This window comes from Natrix helvetica (genome assembly GCF_964273705.1).
Source record: "Natrix helvetica genome assembly, chromosome: 2".
Taxonomy (NCBI): domain Eukaryota; kingdom Metazoa; phylum Chordata; class Lepidosauria; order Squamata; family Natricidae; genus Natrix; species Natrix helvetica.
The window spans coordinates 294,844,369-294,869,373 of NC_138552.1; the positions used below are offsets into that span (position 1 = coordinate 294,844,369).

Below are 25,005 nucleotides of genomic sequence, written 5' to 3' on the forward strand. Positions count from 1 at the left end.
TGCAAACCCTCCTCCCTTCTAGCACTGATGATATTCTCTAGCTGGGTAAGGAAACGTCTGCAAGAAAACAACCCAGGTCAGGGAGCCACAAGGACCCCATAGATTTCCTCTTCCCCTTTCTCCTTCTCTTCCCCCCCCCTCCTCCCCTTGTCTTTCTCACTCCACAACACACAAACCCCTTTCTAGCACGGATGGCATTGCCTAGTTGGGTAATAAAATATCTGCAAAAACCCAAACTGAAAAAATTGCCCGGGAACCCACTGTTCCCCTCCTCCTCCTCCTCCTAGACCCCAAAGTTCAATCCCCAAGTTACAAATATTCTCTTCTATCGGTAAATATTTATATTGTACAAAATATTTTAAAAATAGATTAGACAGGAAACAGAGAAACTAATTGTGTATTAGGAGTCAATTGGATCAGTGGCTACAGAAATGGAATAAAAATAAAATAAAATGTGCATACAGGCTGCATCAACAGAGGGAGAGAATCAAGATCACGTGAAGGGTTAATACCACTTTATAATGCCTTGGTAAGGCCACACTTGGAATATTTGCATCCAGTTTTGGTAGCCACGATGTAGAAAAGATGTGGAGACTCTAGAAAGAGTGCAGAGAAGAGCAACAAAGAGGATCAGGGGACTGGAGACTGAAACATACAAAGAACGGTTGCAGGAACTGGGCATGTCTAGTTTAATAGAAAGAAGGACTAGGGGAGACATGATAGCAGTCTTCCAATATCTCAGGGGTTGCCCCAAAGAAGAGGGAGTCAAGCTATTCTCCAAGGCACCTGAGGGTAGAACAAGAAGCAATGGGTGGAAACTAATCAAGGAGAGAAGCAACTTAGAACTGAAGAGAAACTTCCTGACAGTGAGAACAATTAACCAGTGGAACAACTTGCCACCAGAAATTGTGAATGCTCCAACACTGGAAGTGTTTAAGAAGAAATTGGACAACCACTTGTCTGAAGAGGTGTAGGGTTTACTGCCTAAGCAGGGGGTTGGGCTAGAAGACCTCCAAGGTCCCTTCCTATTGTATTCTGTTCAAATACAATTACATGTGCAACTCCACCAGGTAGGCCTGGGATGCCCTTAACAATGAAGACATTTGAGCCCTGACCATCTTAATAAAAAAAAACAGAGGAAGGAGGAAAAAAACAGCTTACATCCGAAGGCATTTGTCCTTCCCTCCACTTGCTACTCGTTGGCCATCGGGACTCCAGTCTACCGCAAACACCTGGAAAGGAAGATATCACAAAAGCTGAACAACAACTGCAGTGAGGAAGTTGAAACAACTTTAAGTCGAACCCCTCCCTGCCCCTCCCAGCAGACAAGAGAGAAAACAGAAATACGTTTCTCAGGGATCACATGTATGGAATTTCAGATCCATCTTGAGGACTAGAAAATTTATATCAAGAGCTGCTAATTTGTCATAGAGAAAAATAGTCTATAAAACAGTGCTTGGTACAATACTAAATTCTACATGATCCTACCCTTGCGTGTTGCTCTCCAGATCAGTGTTTCTCAAAATCAGAAATTTTAGGAAGAGTGGACTTCAAGTCCCAGAATCTCCAGCCAATATGCTTTAAGAGGAGTGGGCTTCCACTAGCAGACTCTCCCAGCCAGCATGCATTAAGAGGGATGGACTTCCACTCCCAGAATTCCCCAGCCAGCGTGCTTTAAGAGGGGTGGACATCCACTCCCAGAATTTCCCAGCCAGAATGCTTTAAGAGGGGAGGACTTCCACTCCCAGAATCCCTCAGCCAGCATGCTTTAAGAGGGGAGGACTTCCACTCCCAGAATTCCCCAGCCAGCATGCTTTAAGAGGGGTGGACATCCACTCCCAGAATTTCCCAGCCAGAATACTTTAAGAGGGGAGGACTTCCACTCCCAGAATCCCTCAGCCAGCATGCTTTAAGAGGGGAGGACTTCCACTCCCAGAATTCCCCAGCCAGCATGCTTTAAGAGGAGAGGACTTCCACTCCCAGAATTCCCCAGCCAGCATGCTTTAAGAGGAGAGGACTTCCACTCCCAGAATTCCCCAGCCAGCATGCTTTAAGAGGAGAGGACTTCCACTCCCAGAATTCCCCAGCCAGCATGCTTTAAGAGGGGTGGACTTCCACTCCCAGAATCCCTCAGCCAGCATGCTTTAAGAGGAGAGGACTTCCACTCCCAGAATTCCCCAGCCAGCATGCTTTAAGAGGAGAGGACTTCCACTCCCAGAATTCCCCAGCCAGCATGCTTTAAGAGGAGAGGACTTCCACTCCCAGAATTCCCCAGCCAGCATGCTTTAAGAGGAGAGGACTTCCACTCCCAGAATTCCCCAGCCAGCATGCTTTAAGAGGAGAGGACTTCCACTCCCAGAATTCCCCAGCCAGCATGCTTTAAGAGGGGTGGGCTTCCACTCCCAGAATTCCCCAGCCAGCATCCTTTAAGAGGGGTGGGCTTCCACTCCCAGAATTCCCCAGCCAGCATGCTTTAAGAGGAGAGGACTTCCACTCCCAGAATCCCCCAGCCATCAGGCTTTAGATGAGTGGATATCCACATATCCGAGGGGAATTCTGGAAGTTGAAGTCCATATACAGCATTGCAAACTTGTTGAGTTGAGAAATATGGTTCTTGACGACCACCAACCCCATCCTCCTTCTGGCCAGCTTATGTCGTTGAAGGCACCTCAGGGCAATCCAAAGGGGGACCAGCCATACCTCATCGGCATGTCCAGGCAGATCGACGGCCAACTTCTGCGTCTTGGCGTCCCACACTTTGAGGGTGCTGTCACTGCTTCCGCTGACCAGCAGGCGGCTGTCGGCCGACCACGCAATCTGATACACGGCTGAGACGTGTCCCCGCAGGGAGGTGAGATACCTGGGGTGGGAAAAGGCCCGTTACAGTGGAAATTCCCTGCCCCACTCATTTCCAACTCTGCCCCTTTTTATTTTCTTATTATTGGTAGTCCTTGATTTACAACCATTCATTTAGTGACCGGCATTGGAAAAAGCGAATTATTGCTTTTTCCCCGCACTTTGCGTCATTCCCCATGGTGTCAAGTGATCAAAATTCAGACGCTTGGCAAACTGGTTCATATTTATGACGGTCGCAGTGTCCCAGGGTTATGCGATCCCCTTTTGTGACCTTCTGACCAGCAAAGTCGACGGGGAAGCCAGATTCACTTAACGACCGTGTTGCTAAGTCAGACATCAGAGGGGCAGAAGAAGAGCTGGAACCTGTTCCCAGGGTGTGCATGCGCAAAGCGAAAAGCTGAGGAACAGGGGTCGACTTGGGAGTGAGGCCACAGGTGGACGATGAATGGAGCCTCCCAGAGGGAATAAAAGAGGAGCGAAAGGGGAGTGGAGCTTGCAGGAGACACTTCATTGTCAATTAAATAAAAGGGGTTTATCGGGACGAGGACTCAGCTTCATGCTTCTGGGGAAGCCTAGGTCAGAAAGCCCCCCAAAAATTCAACCTACTTCCCGCTCCGTCCATCCCAAAGCTTGATTGACTTGTCGAAGGAGGCGCTGGCGATGGTGCGGGTGTCAGGGGAGAAGAGGACTTGATTGATTAGTGCCTGATGGCCCGTCATTCTTGTCAATGGCTTCTTATCTTTGGCGGGAATCCAGAGGAACAGAGTGAAGTCATCCGACCCAGAGACTAACCTTTCCGGTCCTTGGCCCTGGGGAAAGAAAAGAGGTCGGGGGGGGGGGGGGATGACTTTTGCATTGAAAAAGAGAAGATTTTTGAAAGAGCCAAGCATTTATTGATCAGCCCAGCATAAAACAATTCAAAGCAATTTTTGAACACTTTCCCATCTTAAATATCTGCCGTATTTTTCAGAGTATAAGATGAACTTCCCCACTCCCCCCCCCCCAAAAAAGAGGGTGAAAAATCTGGGTGTGTCTTATATATTGAATACAGCATTTTTTGGCCTCTTGAAACAATACAATACAATAGCAGAGTTGGAAGGGACCTCAGAGGTCTTCTAGTCCAACCCCCTAACTAGGCAGGAAACCCTATACCGTTCCAGACAAATGGCTATCCAGCATCTTCTTAAAGACTTTCAGTGTTGGGACATTCACAACTTCTGGAGGCAACTTCTGTTCCACTGATTAATTGTTCTAACTGTCAGGAAGTTTCTCCTTAGTTTCAGGTTGCTTCTCTCCCTGATTAGTTTCCACCCATTGCTTCTTGTTCTGCCCTCAGGTGCCTTAGAGAATAGCTTGACTCCCTCTTCTTTGTGGCAACCCCTGAGATATTGGAACAATGCTATCATGTCTCCCCTAGTCCTTCTTTCTCTTAAGCTGAACATACCCAGTTCCTGCAACCGTTCTTCATATGTTTTAGCCTCCGGTCCCCTAATCCTCTTTGTTGCTCTTCTCTGCCCTCTTTCTAGAGTCTCCACATCTTTTCTACATCGTGGTGACCAGAACTGAATGCAAATATTCCAAGTGTGGCCTTACCAAGGCCTTATAAAGTGGCATTATATAAACTCTGCCCCCTATTGCAAAAATGGACCTGCAGAGGTTTTGGGAGGCCTACAAAGTGCTCCTAGGGGCTGGGGAGGGGCAAAAACAAGTGAAAAATGGGCTGCTTCTTGCTCGTTTTGCCCTCCACCCACCCGCCGCCCTAAGAGCGCTCCACAAGACTCCTAAAGGCTATGCATGCCCGGGGTTTTTTGGCAAAAACCAGGCCTGTTTTTGCCCCCCCCCCCCGCCCCACCCAAGCCCCCAGGAGCATTTTGCAGGCCTCTCAAACTCTCTGCATGTCCCATTTTTCATAAAAAAAGAGGCGCACAGAGAGTTTGGGAGGCCTGCAGAGTGCAAAAACTTTTTTTAAATTTACCTCTTCAAAATCTTGGTGCGTCTTATACTCCAAAAATACGGTAACATCTAATTTCCATTTTTCAAAAAAAAATAAATAAATGTCTGGGACTCTTACCCGAATATGATTGTATCTCAAGAGTGCGTTTTGCTTGATCTCTCCCACTGTAGGAAAAGCAAAGCGAAGCGAAGGATAAATAAGATGCGTGAATGTTACAGGCAAGTCCTTAATTAATGGTAATTGATTAGAATCAGAGCAGAACTGGAAGGGATCTTGGAGGTCTTCTAGTCCAACCCCCTGCCTAGGCAGGAAACCCTATACCGTTCCAGACAAATGGCTATCCAACATCTTCTTAAAGTCTTCCAGTGTTGGGGCATTCACAACTTCTGGAGGCAACTTCTGTTCCATGGATTAATTGTTCCAACTGTCAGGAAGTTTCTCCTCAGTTCTAAGTTGCTTCTCTCCTTGATTAGTTTCCACCCATTGCTTCTTCTGCTGCCTTTTTGGTACTTTGCAAAATAAATTGACCCCCTCCTCTTTGTGGCAGCCACTCAAATACTGGAATACTACAATCATGTGACCGCTGGTCCTTCTTTTCTCTAGACTAGCCAGGCCCAAATCTTGCAACTGTTCTTCATATGTGTTAGCCTCCAGGCCTTTAATCATCTTAGTTGCTCTTCTTTGTGTTTTTTCTAAAGTCTCAACATATCTGATTTTGATTGAACTCTGCCAGTAAATTGCATGACACGATGCTTGGTGAATTCTGGGAGTGGAAGTCCTCCCCTCTTAAAGCAGGCTGGCTGGGGAATTCTGGGAGTGGAAGTCCACCCCTCTTAAAGCAGGCTGGCTGGAGGATTCTGGGAGTGGAAGTCCATCCATCTTAAAGCAGGCTGTATGGGGGATTCTGGGAGTGGAAGTCCTCCCCTCTTAAAGCATGCTGGATGGGGGGTTGTGGTAGTGGAAACCCACCCCTCTTAAATTCCCAGAGTATTTGGAGAACTCAAAAGTGCCAGATTCTCTTACGTGACCCGCTCAAATCCTGGGGGTTGATAGACGCTTTGGCCGGCTCGAAGGCTCCCGTCCGGAGGACATAATCCGTGCTGAGGGCCATGGTGTTGACCCAGTGGGCGTGGCCCTGCAGGGTTCGGCACAGGATGCCCTGAGGGGGACAAAAAAGCAAGGCATCAATCGCTCCCCTTCATTCATTCTGTGCAGGGACCCCCTCCCTCTGAAAAGATGCTAAGCCCCCTTGACTCATCCCTCCAAATGTGGCTTCTATCTGGATCTCTGCAGGGAAGTAGACAGGAAGCACTACCTGCTCTAGTGGTTAAGGCATCTGGCTAGAAAGTGGGAGACGGGGAGTTCTAGTTCTGCTTTAGACATGAAAGCCACCTGGGTGACTATGGGCGAATCTCTAGGAGATAGTGAGTTCTAGTTCTGCCTCAGGCATGAAATCAGGCATGAAACCCAGCTGGGTGACTATGGGCCAATCACCAGGAGATGGTGAGTTCTAGTCCTGTCTTAGGCATGAAACCCAGCTGGGTGACCATGGGCCAATCACCAGGAGATGGTGAGTTCTAGTCCTGCCTTAGGCATGAAACCCAGCTGGGTGACTTTGGGCCAATCACCAGGAGATGGTGAGTTCTAGTCCCGCCTTAAGCATGAAAGTCAGCTGGGTGACTTTGGGCCAATCACCAGGAGATGGTGAGTTCTAGTCCCGCCTTAAGCATGAAAGCCAGCTGGGTGACTTTGGGCCAATCACCAGGAGATGGTGAGTTCTAGTCCCGCCTTAAGTATGAAAGTCAGCTGGGTGACTTTGGGCCAATCACCAGGAGATGGTGAGTTCTAGTCCCGCCTTAAGCATGAAAGCCAGCTGGGTGACTTTGGGCCAATCACCAGGAGATGGTGAGTTCTAGTCCCGCCTTAAGTATGAAAGTCAGCTGGGTGACTTTGGGCCAATCACCAGGAGATGGTGAGTTCTAGTCCTGCCTTAAGCATGAAAGTCAGCTGGGTGACTTTGGGCCAATCACCAGGAGATGGTGAGTTCTAGTCCTGCCTTAGGCATGAAACCCAGCTGGGTGACCATGGGCCAATCACCAGGAGATGGTGAGTTCTAGTCTCCTCTTTGGCATGAAAGACAGTGGGTGACTTTCGGCCTGTCATTCTCTCTCTGCCCAACTCACCTCACAGGGTTGTTGTTGTTGTAGGGAGGAAGGTGTATTCACCGCCTTGTGTTATTCGAAAATAATAATGAATGTGGGATAGAAACAAATATATAAAATAACTGACTGGATACCCATGCTTCGCGAGGAAACTATGTAGTCGAGCTAGGCAGGAGAAATTCGATTCACAATCGGTGGGCTCAATGGTGGTCCGTGATTGAAACACATAGGGGAATATCGCTCCCGCCACCTTGAATCTGGAAGCATTTACATAGGTGGAAGGTGTAGACATTTTGGTGAGGTACCAACGCTTAGTACTATAAGGAGCCCCAGACCGCTCCTGAGGGAAGGAGTGGGACTTCTGCCAGTTTGAACTGAGGTAACAGAATGTGAGGCAAGTGGCAGTTGGAACAGAGTTCTTTTCAGGTGGGGAGGGGAAGAAGAATGTTTAACTCCTTAGCATCAGAGCGTGTTATTTACTGTATAAGAAATACGAATGATCTGATGGTCATTTCAAAAAATCCTTTCTTAGCGACCACCTAGAAGCCAAGAGGAAACTACGTGCCAAATTTCAAGTTTGTAGGCATTACGGTTCTAGAGATTTTGTGATGATGTGAGTGGTATTTCACTTTTATACAGAGAGAATAAACAAATTGCGCTGTGTTGTTTGAGCAAACGAAACATTGATGGGGAGAACATGCAGAGGTGGGAAAAGGGACAGAGGTGCTAATCTATGTATTATTTTATTTATTCAGACTGTAGGCTGGCCAATTCCCCACAACCAGGCAACTTACATCTTCGGCCCTCCACACTTTGATGGTGCGGTCTTGCGAAGAGGAATACAGCAAGCTGTCGCCCCCCCACCGGAGGCAGGTGACCGACTGAGTGTGGCTGGTGAGGATCTTGTCGCAACGGCCCGCCACAGTGTCCCAGATTCGAACGCTGCCATCTTTGGAAGAGCTGGCTAGGTAGCGACACTCAGGATTCCTGAAGGCAGAGTTTAAAAAAAAAGAGAGGCGCTGTGAAATTTACCCTAAAATAATCAAAAACAGGCAAAGGTTCAATAAGCCAAGTCACTCTATTGCAGAAGGAGAAAAGAGAAATAGAATAGTAGAGTTGGAAGGGACCTTGGAGGTCTTCTAGTCCAACCCCATGCTTAAGCAGGAAGCCCTATACCATTTCAGACAAATGGCTATCCAACACCTTCTTAAAGACTCCCAGTGTTGGGGCATTCCAACTTCTGGAGGCAACTTCTGTTCCACTGGTTAATTGTTCTCGCTGTCAGGAAATTTCTCCTCAGTTCTAAGTTGCTTCTCTCCTTGATTAGTTTCCACCCATTGCTTCTTGTTCTGCCCTCAGGTGCCTTGGAGAATAGTTTGACTCCCTCTTCTTTGTGGCAACCTCTGAGATATTGGAAGACTGCTATCATGTCTCCCCTAGTCCTTCTTTCTCTTAAGCTAAACATACCCAGTTCCTGCAACCGTTCTTCACATGTTTTAGTCTCCAGTCCCCTAATCCTCTTTCTTGCTCTTCTCTGCACTCTTTCTAGAGTCTCCACATCTTTTTTACATCGTGGTGACCAAAACTGAATGCAAATATCCCAGGTGTGGCCTTCCCAAGGCCTTATAAAGTGGTATCAAAACTTCACCTGATCTTGATTCTATCCCTCTGTTGATGCAGCCTAGAACTGTGTTGGTTTTTTGGCTGCTACAGCACACAGCTGGCTCATATTTAAATGGTTGTCCACTAGGATTCCAAGATGGCTGTGGCCTCCATCTTGATTTTTTTTTTTTTTGATGTCTTTAGTGCGCTGAGTACAGTATTGGATATTTTTTCCTGCACCTTAGGAAATGCAGGAATTACAGGAAAGAAATAGTGCACAATTGTGATTTAAGCCAAGAGATTGATTTAACCTAGAATTGCGGTTTAAGCCACAAAGGCAATTTAAGCCATGACTGGAATTTAAGCACGATTGTAAACTCCCTCAGTTTAGAAGTGCAGAGCCAGGGAAGATGGTGGTGTGTGTCTGTGTGTGTGTGTGTGTGTGTGTGTCTGTGTGTGTGTGGTGACTTACAAATGCAGAGGTTCCCAGCACAGCGAAGTGATCCACTTGGAGTGACCCACCAGGGTACGGCCAATTTGGAGCCCGGTGCTTGGATCCCACAGCATTATCTGCAAAATAAGGTTCATGGGACATGTTAAGAAACACTTTCTGAAAATTGTTTATGCAGAGTTGGCTAAATTGTCTGCTATAATCAAAGGGGGAAAAAAACACAATTACTTTTGTTTCTATTTGGAAACCCCTTCTGGACTTTCTGCTCGTGGTGGGGGAAAAAAGGGAAACTTTGATTTTGGGTTTTACTGATTAGATAGATTTGTTGATACACAAATGACTAATTTATGCTACAATGTACAAGTAAAGAGTTGAGGTTTAATGGTCCCAAAGATGCTTATTCTGGAGGCAACTGGACTTTCTGGTTTTTCCTTGAATATGTTTCGCTTCTCCTCCAAGAAGCTTCTTCGGCTCTGACTGGATTGGGGGGGGGGGGGGAATGGAAGGATTGATACTCCTTTCATTTGCATCCTTTTTAGAGAGTCGCTGAGGCCACTTGGAATCCCAAAGATGCTTTTATTCCAAGAGGCTTTTTGCTTTTCTTTGAAGATGTTTCGCTTCTCCTCCAAGAAGCTTCTTCAGCTCTGACTGAATGGTGGGGAATGAAAGGATTTATAACCCTTGCAGACAGCTGGTCATTGGCATCCTTTTTAGAGGGTCGCTGAGGCCACTTGGAGGTTTCTCTGTCTCCTCAGGGTCACCGGAGCGGTGTAAATGGGTGTGGAGCCTTTTTGGAGCTGTTGTAGAAGGCTCCCTACCCATTTGCACTAGCGTGGGAACGCTTTGACGATTGTAAGGCATGAAAACCGGTCGTAAGTCACTTTTTTTCCGTGCCGCTGTACCTTCAAACGAGGGGGTTGTAAGTTGAGGACCACCTGCAGATGCTTCTAGTCCTCATGAACTTCGGTGTTCTCAGAGTTGTGGGCTTCGCAACGGTTAAGATGGCACACAACCCACCTCATGAAATAGAAACAAAGCCGAAATGAGGTCTTACCTGCCCATTCTTACACCCAGATGCCAGTTTCCGTCCATCCGGCGACCAAGCAATGCTCAGCACCCAATGGCGGTGACCTATGGAGGTACGAAGGAGGGAGAGCGACTGGAAAAAAGCCCAACAGTCCATGAACCCCAAAGATTTCAAAATGCTTATTCTAAGTCAGGGGTCCCCGGTGAGCCTTACTATTAATTGTAAGAGAACAAAAAAATAACTTTTCTGACAAAATAAAGATGGCCACTTCAACGCCAGCTGGGGAATTCTGGGAGTTGAAGTCCAACTGTCTTCTAGTGGATGTGACTGGGAAGCAGTTTCCTACACAGTCCTCCTTCCACTTGTCAAGACTCACCCTTGGCTGTAAAATGCGGGGTCTCCGTGTTCAGGTCCCAGAAGCGGACGGTCGTGTCCCCAGAGCCGCTGGCCAAGTACCTGGGGAGGCAAAGTCTAATGCTGACAGAGCCAAAGTGCGGCAGTGGCCATTCAGAGGTTAAAAAAGTCAAGATGGCAACCGGAGGTCCCCGGTGAGCCCTTCCAAGGTAGGCCAGACTTAGAAGCTGAAGTCCTACAGACCAGTGGTGGGTTCCGGATCCCGCCGCAACCGGTATGGTGCGACGGGGCCGTCCGTCCACCTCGAGCACATGCGCATGCCACCACCCTGCGACGCCCCAGCTGCTCGGCAGAGGTTGTACAGGAGCCGTACGCTGTGCGTGCGTCTGGAATTGGCCCGTTTCCCTCAAAACCGTTAAGGAACGCGGGTGGGCGGGCCCAACGAGCCACCGTTCCAGTACGGCCACCGGTACGCCCATTCTGGGCCGTAATGCCCAGAACCACTGCTACAGATTAATACAAGATAGTTCTCCACTTACAACTAAAAATTCATCCTTAAGCGGATTCTCAGGTGACGGAGCACAATTTTGCAACCTTTTTATCACGGTGGTTAAGTGAGACATCACATGATTGGTGACCTTCCCCACTGACGTTGATTGTCAAAAGGTTGCAAATGGGACTGCAGGACACCACAACCACCGTACTGTTGGGCTCTTAAGCTCAGTCATTAAACAAATGGTCGTTAAGCAAGGACTCCCTGTATTGCTTTTATTACGGGTAGTCCTCGACTTACAACCACAACTGAGCCCGCAACGTTCATTGCTAAGCAAGACAGCTGTTAAGGGAGTTTTGTCCCATGGTTATGACTTTTCCTGCCACAGTTGCTAAGCGAATCACCGCAGGTGTTAAGTTAGGAACACGGCTGTGAAGTGAATTTGACTTTCCCCATGGACTCTGTCACGTGATCACAGGAACACCGGGGCACTGCGACCGTCATAAATGTGAGTCCGTTGCCATGCATCCGAATTTTGCTCAGATGACCCCGGGGATGCTACAACAGTCAGGTGTATGAAAAATGGTCATAACTTAGGAGAAGAGAGCTGACGTCGCGACGTGCGATCTTGGTGCTCCGAGATCGCAGTTGAATTTCTGCCGCTGGACAGTCCATTTGGACCTAAACCGTCCCACAGGGACGGTGATTGAGAAGGGCACCTCCTGCTGATTTCAGGGACACCGCAAAGTCCCTGAAAGATCCAGGAATAGCCTTTTTTTCCGGTGACAGAAACGCAACTAATGAAGCTGCTAAGTTGGGACAGCTCCAGAACGGGAAGAAAGCGGAAAAGTGTGTCGAATTGGTGAGGAAATTTTATTATTAGAGGAAGAGACTACCCAAGAAAAAAAATTAAGATTGAAGACAAAAGACTGTAGGCGGCGAGATTGATCTTCATTGAACTTTGTGTGTTATCCAGTTTCTAATTTCTTTTTTTTTTCACGGATGGAACTTTTGCAGGGGCTCCCTATTTTTTTAAACTGAATGGATTAATTCTTTCATCTTCTTTTTTCACTTTTGCTTATACCTATGGATTAAAATTCTCCTTTTTTTAATAATGCTTGATTTGATTGATTGGATTGTTTTTGATCTCCATTTAAGGGTTTTTTTCTTTCTTAAGCTTGGAATATAAAGAAGATAATAATAAGGATTATAAAGAGGGTTGTAACAACAGGAGGAAAAGCAGTTACATTGCCACTTAGAGGCTGGAGGCTGGATACATTGTTTTTTCTTCTTTCTCTTTGATCACTTGAGATTCAAAGTTCTTTCAGTTTGTTTACTGACAGTGATAGTAGGAAGAGCACAAGTTGTTTATACAGGTGCCTTTTGGAAGTTCTATCACTAGCTATTGGAGGGAAGACAACATTTTGACTTGAAAGATAACAAATGAAGCTGTTTGAAATTTATTAAAATAGCCTTGAACCCTATAGTTGCAATGTCTGCAAAATTGAAAGAATGGCCCAGCAGGAAAAAGAAACTATAACATTGCAAATGATTATGTTTGGAATTCAAAATCTATTAGTTGTGACAGAGAGAATTGAAAAGAGATTGGAGAATATGGAATACAAAACAGAAAAATCTGATGGAAAAACTGAGGATGTTTACCAAATGAAGAAAGTGGAGGATAGAGTTCAAAAGATGGAAGAAAAAAATGAGCAAAGAGATAAGAAAACTGTGGATCCTGATAACAAAGTGAGCGTGGTTGGTAATGGCAAGAGCGGAATATGGAAAGGGGAGATGGATGGATTGGAACTCTACCCCAGACTTCAAAGCACAGAAGAAGAAAAGAGAGAAAAATTGACGAAGATAAGGAGAGAAATCTTGATAGAAGCACTAGCGACAACCAAAGATAAGCTGATGGAAAGAGCATATGTTGGGTTTCAAGCTTTTGTGAGATATGAAAGGAACAGCATGTTGCCAAGGGAGGTTTATACAAGATTTATTAAGGAAGTAACTAGAACATTAATGCTACAAATGGCAAGAGATATAAAGACCGTATTATTGCTGGAGGGAATACAGGTTGATGCAATGAAAATGTATAATAAAAATTAAGCTAAATTTAGTTTACTAGTAGTATGTATAAAATGAAGCGACAATAGCTATAGTTAAATAATGGTTAATAATGATAACAATACATATAGATATATTATTGATAATATGAAATTTTATATAAACAATATATGGAGATTATGAGAGGAGGTTTAAAAGCTTTATCTAGAATATGTTTCAAAGATGTATTGTGATTGGATGATGTTAGGATGCTTTAATGGAATGTTATCATATAATCCTATTCTAGATTTTGAATATTATATATAAAAGGACGTAAAATCAATTATAGTCAAATTAAGGTTGAGATATAATAATTGCGATACACATGAATATAGGTGAATTTAAAATATGTGATTTGATATGAAAAGCAGGTGGTGACTATGGAAGAGATGCATGGAAATACTATAACCAACTGACACACTTTCTACAATTTGTAATGGAAGATGGCTTTTTTTATTTTTTTATTTTTATGTTTGTCCTTGTTCAAAAACAAATAAAAATTGTTTAAAAAAAGAAAGAAAAATGGTCATAACTTCAAATGGTTACTAAAGAAAATGGTTGAGAGTCAAGGAATACCTACAGTTACTAGCATTTTATAGTTGTAACTATATATAAAGACCTGAATCCAACAAGATCAGCATACCTACCTACACCCGTGGTACCTTGCTAAATAATATCAACTGTGAGAGGGATCTTGGAGTCCTAGTGGACAACCATTTAAATAGGAGCCAGCCGTGTGCAGCAGCTGCCAAAAAAGCCAACACAGTCCTAGGCTGCATCAAAAGAGGGAGAGAATCAAGACCACGTGAAGGGTTAATACCACTTTATAAGGCCTTGGTAAGGCCACACTTGGAATATTTGCATCCAGTTCTGGTCACCACGATGTAAAAAAGATGTGGAGACTCTAGAAAGAGTGCAGAGAAGAGCAACAAAGATGATTAGGGGACTGGAGGCTAAAACATATGAAGAACGGTTGCAGGAACTGGGGATGTCTGGTTTTAATAAATAGAATGATTAGGGGATGACATGATAGCAGTCTTCCAATATCTCAGGGGTTGCCACAAAGAAGAGGGAGTCAAACTATTCTCCAAGGCACCTGAGGGTAGAACAAGAAGCAATGGGTGGAAACTAATCAAGGAGAGAAGCAACTTAGAACTGAGGAGAAATTTCCTGACAGTTAGAACAATTAATCGGTGGAACAGAAGTTGCCTCCAGAAGTTGTGAATGCCCCAACCCTGGAAGTCTTTAAGAAGATGTTGGATAGCCATTTGTCTGAAACGGTGTAGGGTTTCCTGCCTAGGCAGGGGGTTGGACTAGAAGACCTCCAAGGTCCCTTCCAACTCTGCTATTGTATTGTATTGTATTGTATTTTTTGGAGTATAAGACGCACCAAGATTTTGAAAAGCCAATTTTTTTAAAAGAAGTTTTTGCACTCTGCAGGCCTCCCAAACCTTCTGCATGCCTCATTTTTTGGTGAAAAACGGGACCTGCAGAGGGTTTGGGAGGCTTGCAAAGTGCTCCTGGGGGTGGGGCGTGGGCAAAAACGAGAAAAAAATGCCCCGTTTTTTTCTCGTTTTTGCCCTCCCCACCCCCAGGTGCACTTTGCAAACCTCCCAAACCCTCTGCTTCAGGAGGCTAAAAATGGCTGTATTCAGGTATAAGACGCACCCAGATTTTCTCCCTCTTTTTGGGGGGAAAAAGGTGCATCTTATACTCTGAAAAATACGGTATGACAACTTGTAAAGCGTTTCCATGACTACTATCAAGTTGACATAGGAAAAGGGAGGAGAATTCCATGCACACCTTTGGCCAGAGTCAGGTCTCATATTCCTACAGCTGGCATGTGAAATGCGCATGTTCATAGACTGCCGCAGCACCTTGTTGGTGGATGTGATTTATGACACAGACAGAAGGGAAGGGATACAGGGGTAAAGTTCAAACGCAATTAAGCAGAAGTCAGTTGCGGCTCTGCAGAAGAACATGTCAAAATGTTGATCCTAATAAATGAATGGATATCTTTTGAACTTTGTCTCAAGGCTCGCAAATTAATTAGGGCATCTTTTGGGAACTTCACACGGTGTGTCCGTGTGTGTGTGCATTTTATGTGAGTGTGTATGTACACATACACAGTATATACAACATTTTGCAACTGTTCAAAGTTACAATGGCATTAGAAAAACGTGACTTATGACCACTTTTTCACACTTACGACCACTGCAGCGTCCCCGCGATCAAAATTCGGACACTTGGCAACGGACTCATATTTACGACGGTCCCAGTGTCATGTAATTCCCCTTTTGCAACCTTCTGACAGGCAAAGTTCACGAGGAAGCCAGATTCACTTAACAACCAACTAACTTAACTGCAGTGATTCTCTTAAGATCGGTGGCAAGGAAGGCCGTAAAACGGGGCAAAATGCCCTTAACCCACCTTAGAGCAAGACGGGGAGAAGGGAGGGTCAATCTGGAGCAGAAAAGCAAAACTGGCCATGTATGATGAATAGCAAGAGAGACTTTGGACTCAACTGTGGTCGTAAGTCGAGGATCACCTCTATTTAGGTCCACAACTGGGGACGTAACTCCCTTCCCCACCCACCCCCACCCACCCCCGATTCCAAGCTGTGTCTCCTCTTACTTTCCGGTGGGGCTGAAGGCAACTGAGATGACGGCCTCGCTGTGACCCTCCAAGGAGCTGGTGCAACGGGTCACTGCTCGCACCCGGAACACGGCCTGGGGCTGGTAGATGATCTCGACCACCCGCTCCGTCTCCAGGGTCAGTTCGGCCAGGGTCTTCTGCAGGGAGGCCACGATTTCGGACTCCTGGACATAGAAGGCCAGGGGGACGGGCTCCTCCTTGGAAGGGAAAAGAGCGGGGAGGGGCAGGTCAACACTGGTCATTTTTTACTGTGAACATGATGGGGAGGGGGAAGGAGATGGAGGGAGGGGAGGAACAAAGGAGAGAGAGAGAAGAAGAGGGGAGGAAGGAAGATCAGATGATGGAGAGGAAGGAAGGAGATGGAGGGAGGGAAGGAACAAAGGAGAGAGAGAGAAGAAGAGGGGAGGAAGGAAGATCAGATGATGGAGAGGAAGGAAGGAGATGGAGGGAGGGAAGGAACAAAGGAGAAAGAGAGGAGAGGAAGGGGAACGAGGAAGAAGGGAGGGAGGGGGAAGAAAGGAAACGAAGGGGCAGGAGGAAGGAAGGAAGGATTGAGAAGGAGGGGAAGGGGATGAGAAAGAGGAGGAGGAAGGAAGGAATAGGACAAGGAAGGAAAGAGAGAGGGGGAGGAAGGAAGGAGAGGAAGGGGAAAAAGGGGCTGAAGGAAGGGGAGAAGAGGGAAGAAGGAACGAGAAAGAGGAGGAGGAAGGAAGGTAGTTAGGAAGGATTGAAGGAAGGATTGAGGAATGAGAAGGGGAGGAAGGGGATGAGAAAGAGGAGGAGGAAGGGAAATAGGAGAAAGGAAGGAAGGAAAGAGAGACGGGTAGGAAGGAAGGAGAAGGAGAGAAGGGGAAGAATGGGAGGAAGGGAGACAGAGGGGGAGGAAGGAAGAATGGAGGAAGGAGAGAAAGGGGACGGAGAACGGAAGGAAGGAAGGAAGGAAGGGGAGACTGAGGGGGAGAGGGGGAGGAAGGAAGAATGGAGGAAGGAGAGGAAGGGAAGAGAGGACCAAGGAAGGAGAGGAAGGGGAAGGAGAAAGAGAAGGAAGGAAAGAAAGAAGGAAGGAAGGGGAGACAGAGGGGGAGGAAGGAAGAATGGAGGAAGAAGAGGAAGGAGAGGAAGGGAAGAGAGGACCGAGGAAGGAGAGGAAGGGGAAGGAGAAAGAAAGGAAGGAACGGAAGAGAAAGGGGGAGGAAGGAAAGAACGAGGAAGGAGAGGAAGGAAAGAGAAGGAGAGGAAGGGAAGAGAGGACCGAGGAAGGAGAGGAAGGGGAAGGAGAAAGAAAGGAAGGAACGGAAGAGAAAGGGGGAGGAAGGAAAGAACGAACGAGGAAGGAGAGGAAGGAAGGAGAAGGAGAGGAAGGGAAGAGAGAGGGGGAGGACAGAGGAAGAAGGAAGAGGGAAAGGGGAAGGAGAAAGAGAAGGAGGAGGGGAAGGAAAGAAGGAAGTAGCTCCCCCCCCAACTGTACCTTCTCCAAGAGGGTGTTGCAAACCAACTGGAGCTTTTCGGGGGTGATATCAACGGGGACATCAAAGGGGGCCCCCAGAACCTCCCCGGCTTCATCTTTGAACTGGATCAGGAGCCGCTCGATGTCTGCCATCATTTCGAAACCGCTGAGGGGCTGCTCTTCGCACTCTGGCCTGGAAACCAACAGGGAGAAAACAAAGCACAACTCAAAGGTGCCCCCCAAAGCATCTACGACCCCCTCCGAGCTCTCTTTGGGGGGGGGGCTTCTCTAAAAAGGAAGATGGCTCCTGTCTTGGTTTTCTGGTTCTCCCCTGTCATCCAAGAAATGACAAACCTAGAAAATAGGATAATAAGGTTTGGAAGGGATCTTAGAGGTCTTGTAGTCCAACCCCCTGCTCAGGCAGGAGACCCTCCACCATTACAGACAGGTGGCTGTCCAGTCTCTTCTTAAAAACCACCACGTTTGTTTTGCTTGTTTGTTTTGTTTTTATTGGATTTATATGCCGCCCTTCTCTCAAAGGACCCAGGGTGGCATACAACATTAAAAAACACACATCCCAAAAGTTAAAAAGAGATTAAATACATATCGAAAAAAACAAACCGAATTTAAAAGACAATACATTTTAAAAATGAGTTAAAATTAACAGGCCAGGCCGGCTTGCTGGAAAAGCCAACTTTTTAGGGCGCGTCGGAAGGACCGGAGGTCGGGGATTATGCGAAGCTCCGGGGGCAGCTCGTTCCAGAGGGAAGGCGCTCCCACAGAGAAGGCTCTCCCCCTGGGGGTCACCAGCCGACACTGTCTGGCCGACGGCACCCTGAGGAGGCTAACTCTGTGGGATCGTACTGGACGGTGGGAGGCTACTGGTGGCAGTAGGTGGTCTCGCAGGTACCCTGGGCCTAAGCCATGGAGCGCTTTAAAGGTCATAATTAACACCTTGAATCGCACCCGGAAAACAACCGGCAACCAGTGCAGGCCGCCTAAAAGGAGTGTAACGTGGGAGCACCTAGGTACCCCCATGACAACCCATGCGGCCGCATTCTGGACCAGCTGAAGCCTCCGGGTGTTCTTCAAGGGCAGCCCCATGTAGAGAGCGTTGCAGTAGTCCAGGCGAGAAAGGACGAGGGCATGAGTGACTGTGCACAGGGCATCCCGATCCAGGAAGGGGCACAACTGACGTACCAGGCGAACCTGGTAAAAGGCCCCCCTGGTCACGGCCGTCAGGTGTTCTTCTAAACTAAGCCGCGTATCCAGGAGGACTCCCAGATTGTGAGCCTTCTCTGAGGGGGCTAAAATTTCTCCCCCTATCGTCAAAGATGGAACAAGATGCACAAATCGGGATGCCGGAAACCGCAGCCACTCAGTCTTGGAGGGATTGAGCCTGAGCCTGTTCCTCCCCATCCAGATCTGCACAGCCTCCAGGCATCAGGACATCACGTCGAGGGCATCATTTGGGTGGTTTGGGGTAGAGATGAAAAGTTGGGTATCATCAGCATATACCACAGATGATCTCGCCCAGCGGTTTCATGTATATGTTGAACAGGAGGGGTGAGAGAACCGACCCCTGGGGCACCCCACAAGTGACGCGCCTGGGGGTCGATCTCTGCCCTCCAGTCAAAAACTGCGACCGATCCGACAGATAGGAGAACCACCGTAAAACGGTGCCCCCCACGCCCAACCCCCTGAGTCGTCGCAGTAGGATACCATGGTCGATGGTATCGAAAGCCGCCGAGAGGTCTAATAGGACCAGGACAGAGGAGCAGCCCCTGTCCCGGGCCCGCCAGAGATCATCGACCAACACGACCAATGCCGTCTCCATGATGTACCCGGCCCTGAAACCCGACTGAAACGGATCCAGGTAGACAGCTTCATCCAGGTACTGGGGAAGCTGACGTGCTACCACACTCTCGACAATCTTTGCTACAAAGCGAAGGTTGGAGACCGGACGGTAGTTGGCTAAAGAAGCTGGGTCCAGGGAAGGCTTCTTGAGGAGGGGCCTCATCACCGCCTCCTTCAAGGCGGTGGGAAAGAACCCCTCTCTCATTGAAGCGTTGGTAATCACCTGGAGCCAGCCTCGTGTCACCTCCCGGGAAGCCGAAACTAACCAAGAGGGACACGGGTCCAGCACACAAGTGGCAGCACTGAGTCTCCCCATAATCCTGTCCATGCCTTCGGGGGTCACAGGGTCAAACCCATCCCAGATTGTCTCCTCAAGATTCATCCCCGTCGGCTCGCCCGAATCTACCCAGTCAGAGTCCAAGCCTGTCCGGATCTGAGCGATTTTATCCTGCAGATACTGAACAAATTCTTCAGCCCTACCCTGCAAGGGGTCTTTCCCAGTTCCTTGGTTAAGTAAGGAGCGGGTCACCCTAAACAGGGCGGCTGGGCGGTTATTTGCGGACGCGATAAGAGCGGAAAAATATTGCCGTTTTGCCGCTTTTATCGCCACTAAGTAGGATTTAATATGAATTCTTACTAGTGTTCAATCAGATTCACGTTCACAACTCCTGTCTAGTTTAATAGAAAGAAGGACTAGGGGAGACATGATAGCAGTCTTCCAATATCTCAGGGGTTGCCACAAAGAAGAGGGAGTCAAACTATTCTCCAAGGCACTTGAGGGCAGGGCAAGAAGCAATGGGTGGAAACTAATCAAGGAGAGAAGCAACTTAGAACTGAGGAGAAACTTCCTGACAGTGACAACAATTAATCCGTGGAACAGAAGTTGCCTCCAGAAGTTGTGAATGCCCCAACACTGGAAGTCTTTAAGAAGATGTTGGAGAGCCATTTGTCTGAAACGGTATAGGGTTTCCTGCCTAGGCAGGGGGTTGGACTAGAAGACCTCCAAGGTCCCTTCCAACTCTGTATTTGTATTCTGTATTTGTATTTGTATTCTGGGGGCAAGTACTTCCAGTGGTTCATTGTCCTTACTGTTAGAAAGTTTCTCCTTCATTCCAGGTTGATCCTCAAGTTGGTTAGTTTCCACCCATTGCTTCTTGTTCTGCCCTCAGGTGCCTTGGAGAATAGTTTGACTCCCTCTTCTTTGTGGCAGCCCCTGACATATTGGAAGACTGCTATCATGTCCCCCTTTTTTTGTCCTTCTTTTCTCTAGACTAGCCAAACCCAAACCCTGCAACCGTTCTTCATATTTTCTTCAATGACAGAGTTGAAACGAAGTTGGGAGGCCTTCTAATGCAATCTCCTGCCCAAGCAAATGTTCTATACAAATTCAGACACGCAGCTGTCCAATTTCTTCTTTAAAAGTGTTAAGAGCACCCCTAACATCTGGAAGCAAGTCGTTCCACCGACTTTAATTGTTCTCACTATCAGATTTCATATGTTTTAGCCAGAGTATTTTTGTCTTTTGTTAAATCTGAGGTGTTATGTGGCAGGTGTTATCTATCTGTTGGAACTCTAAAATCCCAGAGCCATTTAGCTTCTGCATTTACTATTCATTATTATACTTGGGACGACTTCCATCCTGCCAGGAGACCTTTTACTGTGACATCAAACATCCCCATCTGCCTATTCCCAGGTCCCTGGGAAGGGGGACCAAAATGCCACATCCAGTCTGACTTTGCAAGGCACCGCCGTCATAATAAATTCCCCTCAGTCCATTTCAAAATGCTGCCTGATTTGGAATAATTCTTCAACAAGACCTATATTATTAAACAAGAAAGTTTGCCCATATCAGGTCCTATCTGAGGAGGGCTGGATAGGTGGATAAAAATGCCAAATTCAATCTGAACATCTGGCTGATGGGCGAGAACCACTTGACCATCAATTGTAAAAGGCAGTTTTGTGTGGAACAGCTGACAATCCTGCCACAAAAGTTTTACTATAGAATAACAGAGTAGGAAGGGACCTTGGGGGTCTTCTATGTCACGATGTTAAAAGGTTTGCTAGGCCTGAACTGCCTAAACTGACACTCAAGAGTTAAACTAAGAAAGCTTTATTGCGCAGGTCATAAAACAAAATGTTATCTGAAAGTGATTTATTGCGCACGCGTTACACATTCCAAATTTTTTTTTCTTCTTTGTTCGGCTGCCAGCTTGGCAGACGTAGCTTTTATTATCAAAATGTAACAATTAGTTATTTTCTGTTTCATTTACTTTTTTTTTTATTATTAAAGTTTGTTTATTAATTAGAATACTTTTGAAGACTTTTATTTGGGAAGTACACGTTACTCCCACGTAACACCTCTCCTGCGCGAGCTGCACTGGCTACCTGTGGCCTTTCGGGTGCGTTTCAAGGTATTGATCACCATCTTTAAAGCGCTCCATGGCAGAGGACCTAGTTATCTGCAGGATCGCATCCTTCCACATACGTCCCTGCGACCTATCCGCTCACACAGGGAGGGGCTCCTCCTGGTGCCGTCTGCTAGGCAATGCCAGCGGGCGACACCTAGGAGTAGATCCTTCTCTGTGATGGGCCCAACCCTCTGGAATGACCTCCCCCCAGACATTCGAACTACCACCGACCTCCGTTCCTTCCGGCAAAAGTTAAAGACTCACCTGTTTCAATCAGCTGGCCTGGCACTTTCTTAGTTTTACCTCCCAGGGATTTATTTTATTTTAGGGTTTGGGGTTTTAATTGTGATGTTTTTAGGATTAGAATTATTTATTTCTTAGTACAGCCTATCTCCCCTCCAAATGTATCTTAAATGTAGCTTAAATGTATTTAATTTTATGACTGGTTTTATTGTATTGACTGTACACCGCCCCGAGTCCCTTTTTGGGAGAGGGGCGGTCTAAAAATCTAAGAAATAAATAAATAAATAAAATAAATTTTTCTCAATATCTCAAAAGATATGCGGAAGGGAATCAGCCACGGTCCATTGATCTCAGATTTCCCCAGGGCATTTTTTTCCCCTGACATTCTAGTCCAACCCCCTGCCTAGGCAGGAAACGTTACACCACTTCAGACAAATGGCTATCCAGCATCTTCTTAAAGACTTCCAGTGTTGGGGCATTCACAACTTCTGGAGGCAACTTCTGTTCCACTGATTAATTGTTCTAACTGTCAGGAAGTTTCTCCTCAGTTCTAAGTTGCTTCTCTCCTTGATTAGTTTCCACCCATTGCTTCTTGTTCTACCCTCAGGTGCTTTGGAGAATAGTTTGACTCCCTCTTCTTTGTGGCAACCTCTGAGATATTGGAATAATGCTATCATGTCTCCCCTAGTCCTTCTTTCTATTAAACTAGACCAGGGGTCGGCAATCTTAAACATCCAAAGAGCCATTTGCATCAGTTTCCCACAGAAAACACTGGAAGCCACAAAACCTACCGGGGGTCAAAAAGCTCAATAAATTGCGTGCCAGCGGGTGTCGCACATTGGCGATTGTGACACATATTTGGGGCGACAGGGAGTCGCAGCAGAACAATGAAAGAGCCCCATGTGGCTCCAGAGCTGCAAATTGCTGACCCCTGACCTAGACATACCCAGTTCCTGCAGTTCCTTCATATGTTTTAATCTCCAATCCCCTAATCATCTTTGTTGCTCTTCTCTGCACTCTTTCTAGAGTCTCCACATCTTTTCTACATTGTGGTGACCAAAACAGAATGCAAATATTCCAAGTGTGGCCTTACCAAGGCCTTGTAAAGTAGTATTAACACTTCACGTGATCTTGATTCTATCCCTCTGTTGATGCAGCCTAGGACTGTGTTGGCTTTTTTGGCAGCTGCTGCACACGGCTGGCTCCTATTTAAATGGTTGTCCACTAGGACTCCAAGATCCCTCTCACAGTTACTACTACTGAGCAAGGTACCACCTATATTGCACCTGTGCATTTCGTTTTTCTTGCCTAAATGTAGAACGTTACTCTTTTCACCACTGAAGAACATCTGCCAATCTCAGGTCCTTGAGAAAGATTCCATAGCGGGATTAAAATGCCAAATCCAGCCTAAACATCGGCCTGACTGGGAGACCACCAAGCACAACCCATTATAAGAATGTGATGTAGGAGAGGGGGGGGAAACCCTGAGCAGGGGGTCAGACTAGAAGACCTCTAAGGTCCCTTCCCACTCTCCTTATTGTGTTATTACTTTGGGACAGTTTTTCCTTCTCTGCTCCCACTCCCAGGGCCGCCTGTCTCCACCTCCCCCCCCTCTATGCAAAATATGGGGGGGGGGGGTTTCTGCCTTATTTCCCCCCCTCACCCAATTTTGCAAAAAATAACCACACCTAACCTGCAGCTGGACGTCTCTGCTCCAAGTTGCCTCCACGTGGGAATGGAGGCCCTACGTCATCATATCGCGTCGGGCGCATTTCTGACTCGGCTGCCGCCTGGTGGAGGAACCGGGGAATCTTCCGCCAGAAGTTGGGAAAACTTCTCTAAACGTAGGAATTGGCACCTCCCGCTCTTCCTGTTCCGGCGCAGCTTTTTTTTTTCCCCTTTGGAGTTTCATTCATAAACAATCCTCCAGGTTTTGATACATCTACAACCCCCATAGGTAGCTCTTTCTTTCTTTCTTTCTTTCTTTCTTTCTTTCTTTCTTCTTTCTTCCTTTCTTCCTTTCTTTCTTTCTTTCTTTCTTTCTTTCTCCCCACTTCTTTTTCATTTCTTTCTCCCCTGACAAATGGCTCCGCGTGCCACGCGAGGCGCTGCCCTGTCAGCTGGCCAGCGCGCATGCGCGCACTGGCCAGCTGACTTCACCTTTTTAAAAGCAATTTTTCGCCTTCCCCAGGCTCCAGAGGCTTTATAGGAACCTGGGGAGGGCGAAAAGAGCCTCTCCCGCCCCCCCACCCCCCGGAGGCTTCAGTGACTTCCGGTTAGCTCGGAGGGTGGTTTTAAGCGCTCCGAAGGCTTCAGGGAAGCCTCCGGACGGTTCCTGAAGTCTCTGGAGGGCCTCCGGGGGGTCGGGGGAGGCTCTTTTCGCCCTCCCCAAGCTCCTATAAAGCCCCTGGAGCCTGGGGAGGGCAAAAAAATGTTAAAATGGGGGGGGGTGTGTGCGCGTTGTGCGCGCATGCGCACTGGGGGTCGCGTGTTGCATTATGGGTGCGGCACGTCCGCACTCGACCCCCCTGCGCTCCCCCCACTTGTGGCACGTGAGCCAAAAAAGGTTCGCCATCACTGATCTAAGGGGAGATACCAAATCCTGGAAATTGCATTGAAAAATGGCTTCTTTGCTGGTGGTGCTGTGGGTGGGTGGGGGAGAACATGACTTTCATCTTGTTTTCTTCTTTTGGTCTCTGAAGTCTGGCTGACAGAATTGCCTGCGGAAGGATTTCAACTCCTTTCTGAAGGCCCAGAAGGGAGCCCGTCAACAGGATGCAGGAATAAGAGTAACAGAGTTGAAAGGGGCCGTGGAGGTCTTCTAGTCCAACCCTCTGTTTAGGCAGGAAACCCTATACCATTTCAGACAAATGGTTGTCCCATTTCTTTATTAAAACAAAAACAAAAACATCCAGTGATGGAGCATCCACAGCTTCTGGAGGCAAATCATTCCACAGATTAATTGTTCCGTCAGAAAATTTTTCCTTAGTCCTAGGCTGGTTCTTTCCTTCTTATTGTTAGTTGCAAAGTCATGTCCGACCCATCGCGACCCCATGGACCACGTCCCTCCAGGCCTTCCTGTCCTCTCCCATCCTCTGGAGCCCATTGAAGCTCACGCCGACTGCTTCAGTGACTCCATCCAGCCCCCTCCTTCTCTGCCGTCCCCTTCTTCTTCTTTTGCCCTCCATCTTTCCCAGCATGAGGCTCTTCTCCAGGGAGTCCTTCTTCCTTCTCATTAGGTGGCCAAAGTCTTTGAGTTTCCTCTTCAGGACCTGGCCTTCTAAAGAGCAGCCAGGGTGGATCTCCTCTAGGACTGACCGGTTGGATGGCCTTGCAGTCCAAGGGACTCAATGCAGGAGTCTTCTTCTCCAGCACCAGAGTCCAAAGATC

At 47.2% G+C, this 25,005-nt stretch overlaps 1 protein-coding gene across 1 annotated transcript in view; it reads right to left on the bottom strand.

Moving 5' to 3' along the window:
• NLE1 (notchless homolog 1) overlaps window positions 1–23,438 on the bottom strand; it is a 25,862-nt gene extending 2,424 nt beyond the window's left edge. Inside the window, exons 1-12 of the mRNA XM_081945462.1 lie at window positions 23,309–23,438; window positions 17,129–17,300; window positions 15,640–15,857; window positions 10,429–10,508; window positions 10,080–10,156; window positions 9,047–9,144; window positions 7,767–7,959; window positions 5,834–5,969; window positions 4,928–4,974; window positions 3,463–3,665; window positions 2,701–2,860; window positions 1,162–1,232 (exon numbers count right to left, since the gene is read on the bottom strand). Of these exons, the coding sequence (XP_081801588.1) occupies window positions 1,162–1,232; window positions 2,701–2,860; window positions 3,463–3,665; window positions 4,928–4,974; window positions 5,834–5,969; window positions 7,767–7,959; window positions 9,047–9,144; window positions 10,080–10,156; window positions 10,429–10,508; window positions 15,640–15,857; window positions 17,129–17,263 (1,418 nt within the window). The 5' untranslated portion in view covers window positions 17,264–17,300; window positions 23,309–23,438. The remainder of the gene's footprint in view (window positions 1–1,161; window positions 1,233–2,700; window positions 2,861–3,462; window positions 3,666–4,927; window positions 4,975–5,833; window positions 5,970–7,766; window positions 7,960–9,046; window positions 9,145–10,079; window positions 10,157–10,428; window positions 10,509–15,639; window positions 15,858–17,128; window positions 17,301–23,308) is intronic.
• Between the last annotated feature and the right edge of the window lie 1,567 nt (window positions 23,439–25,005).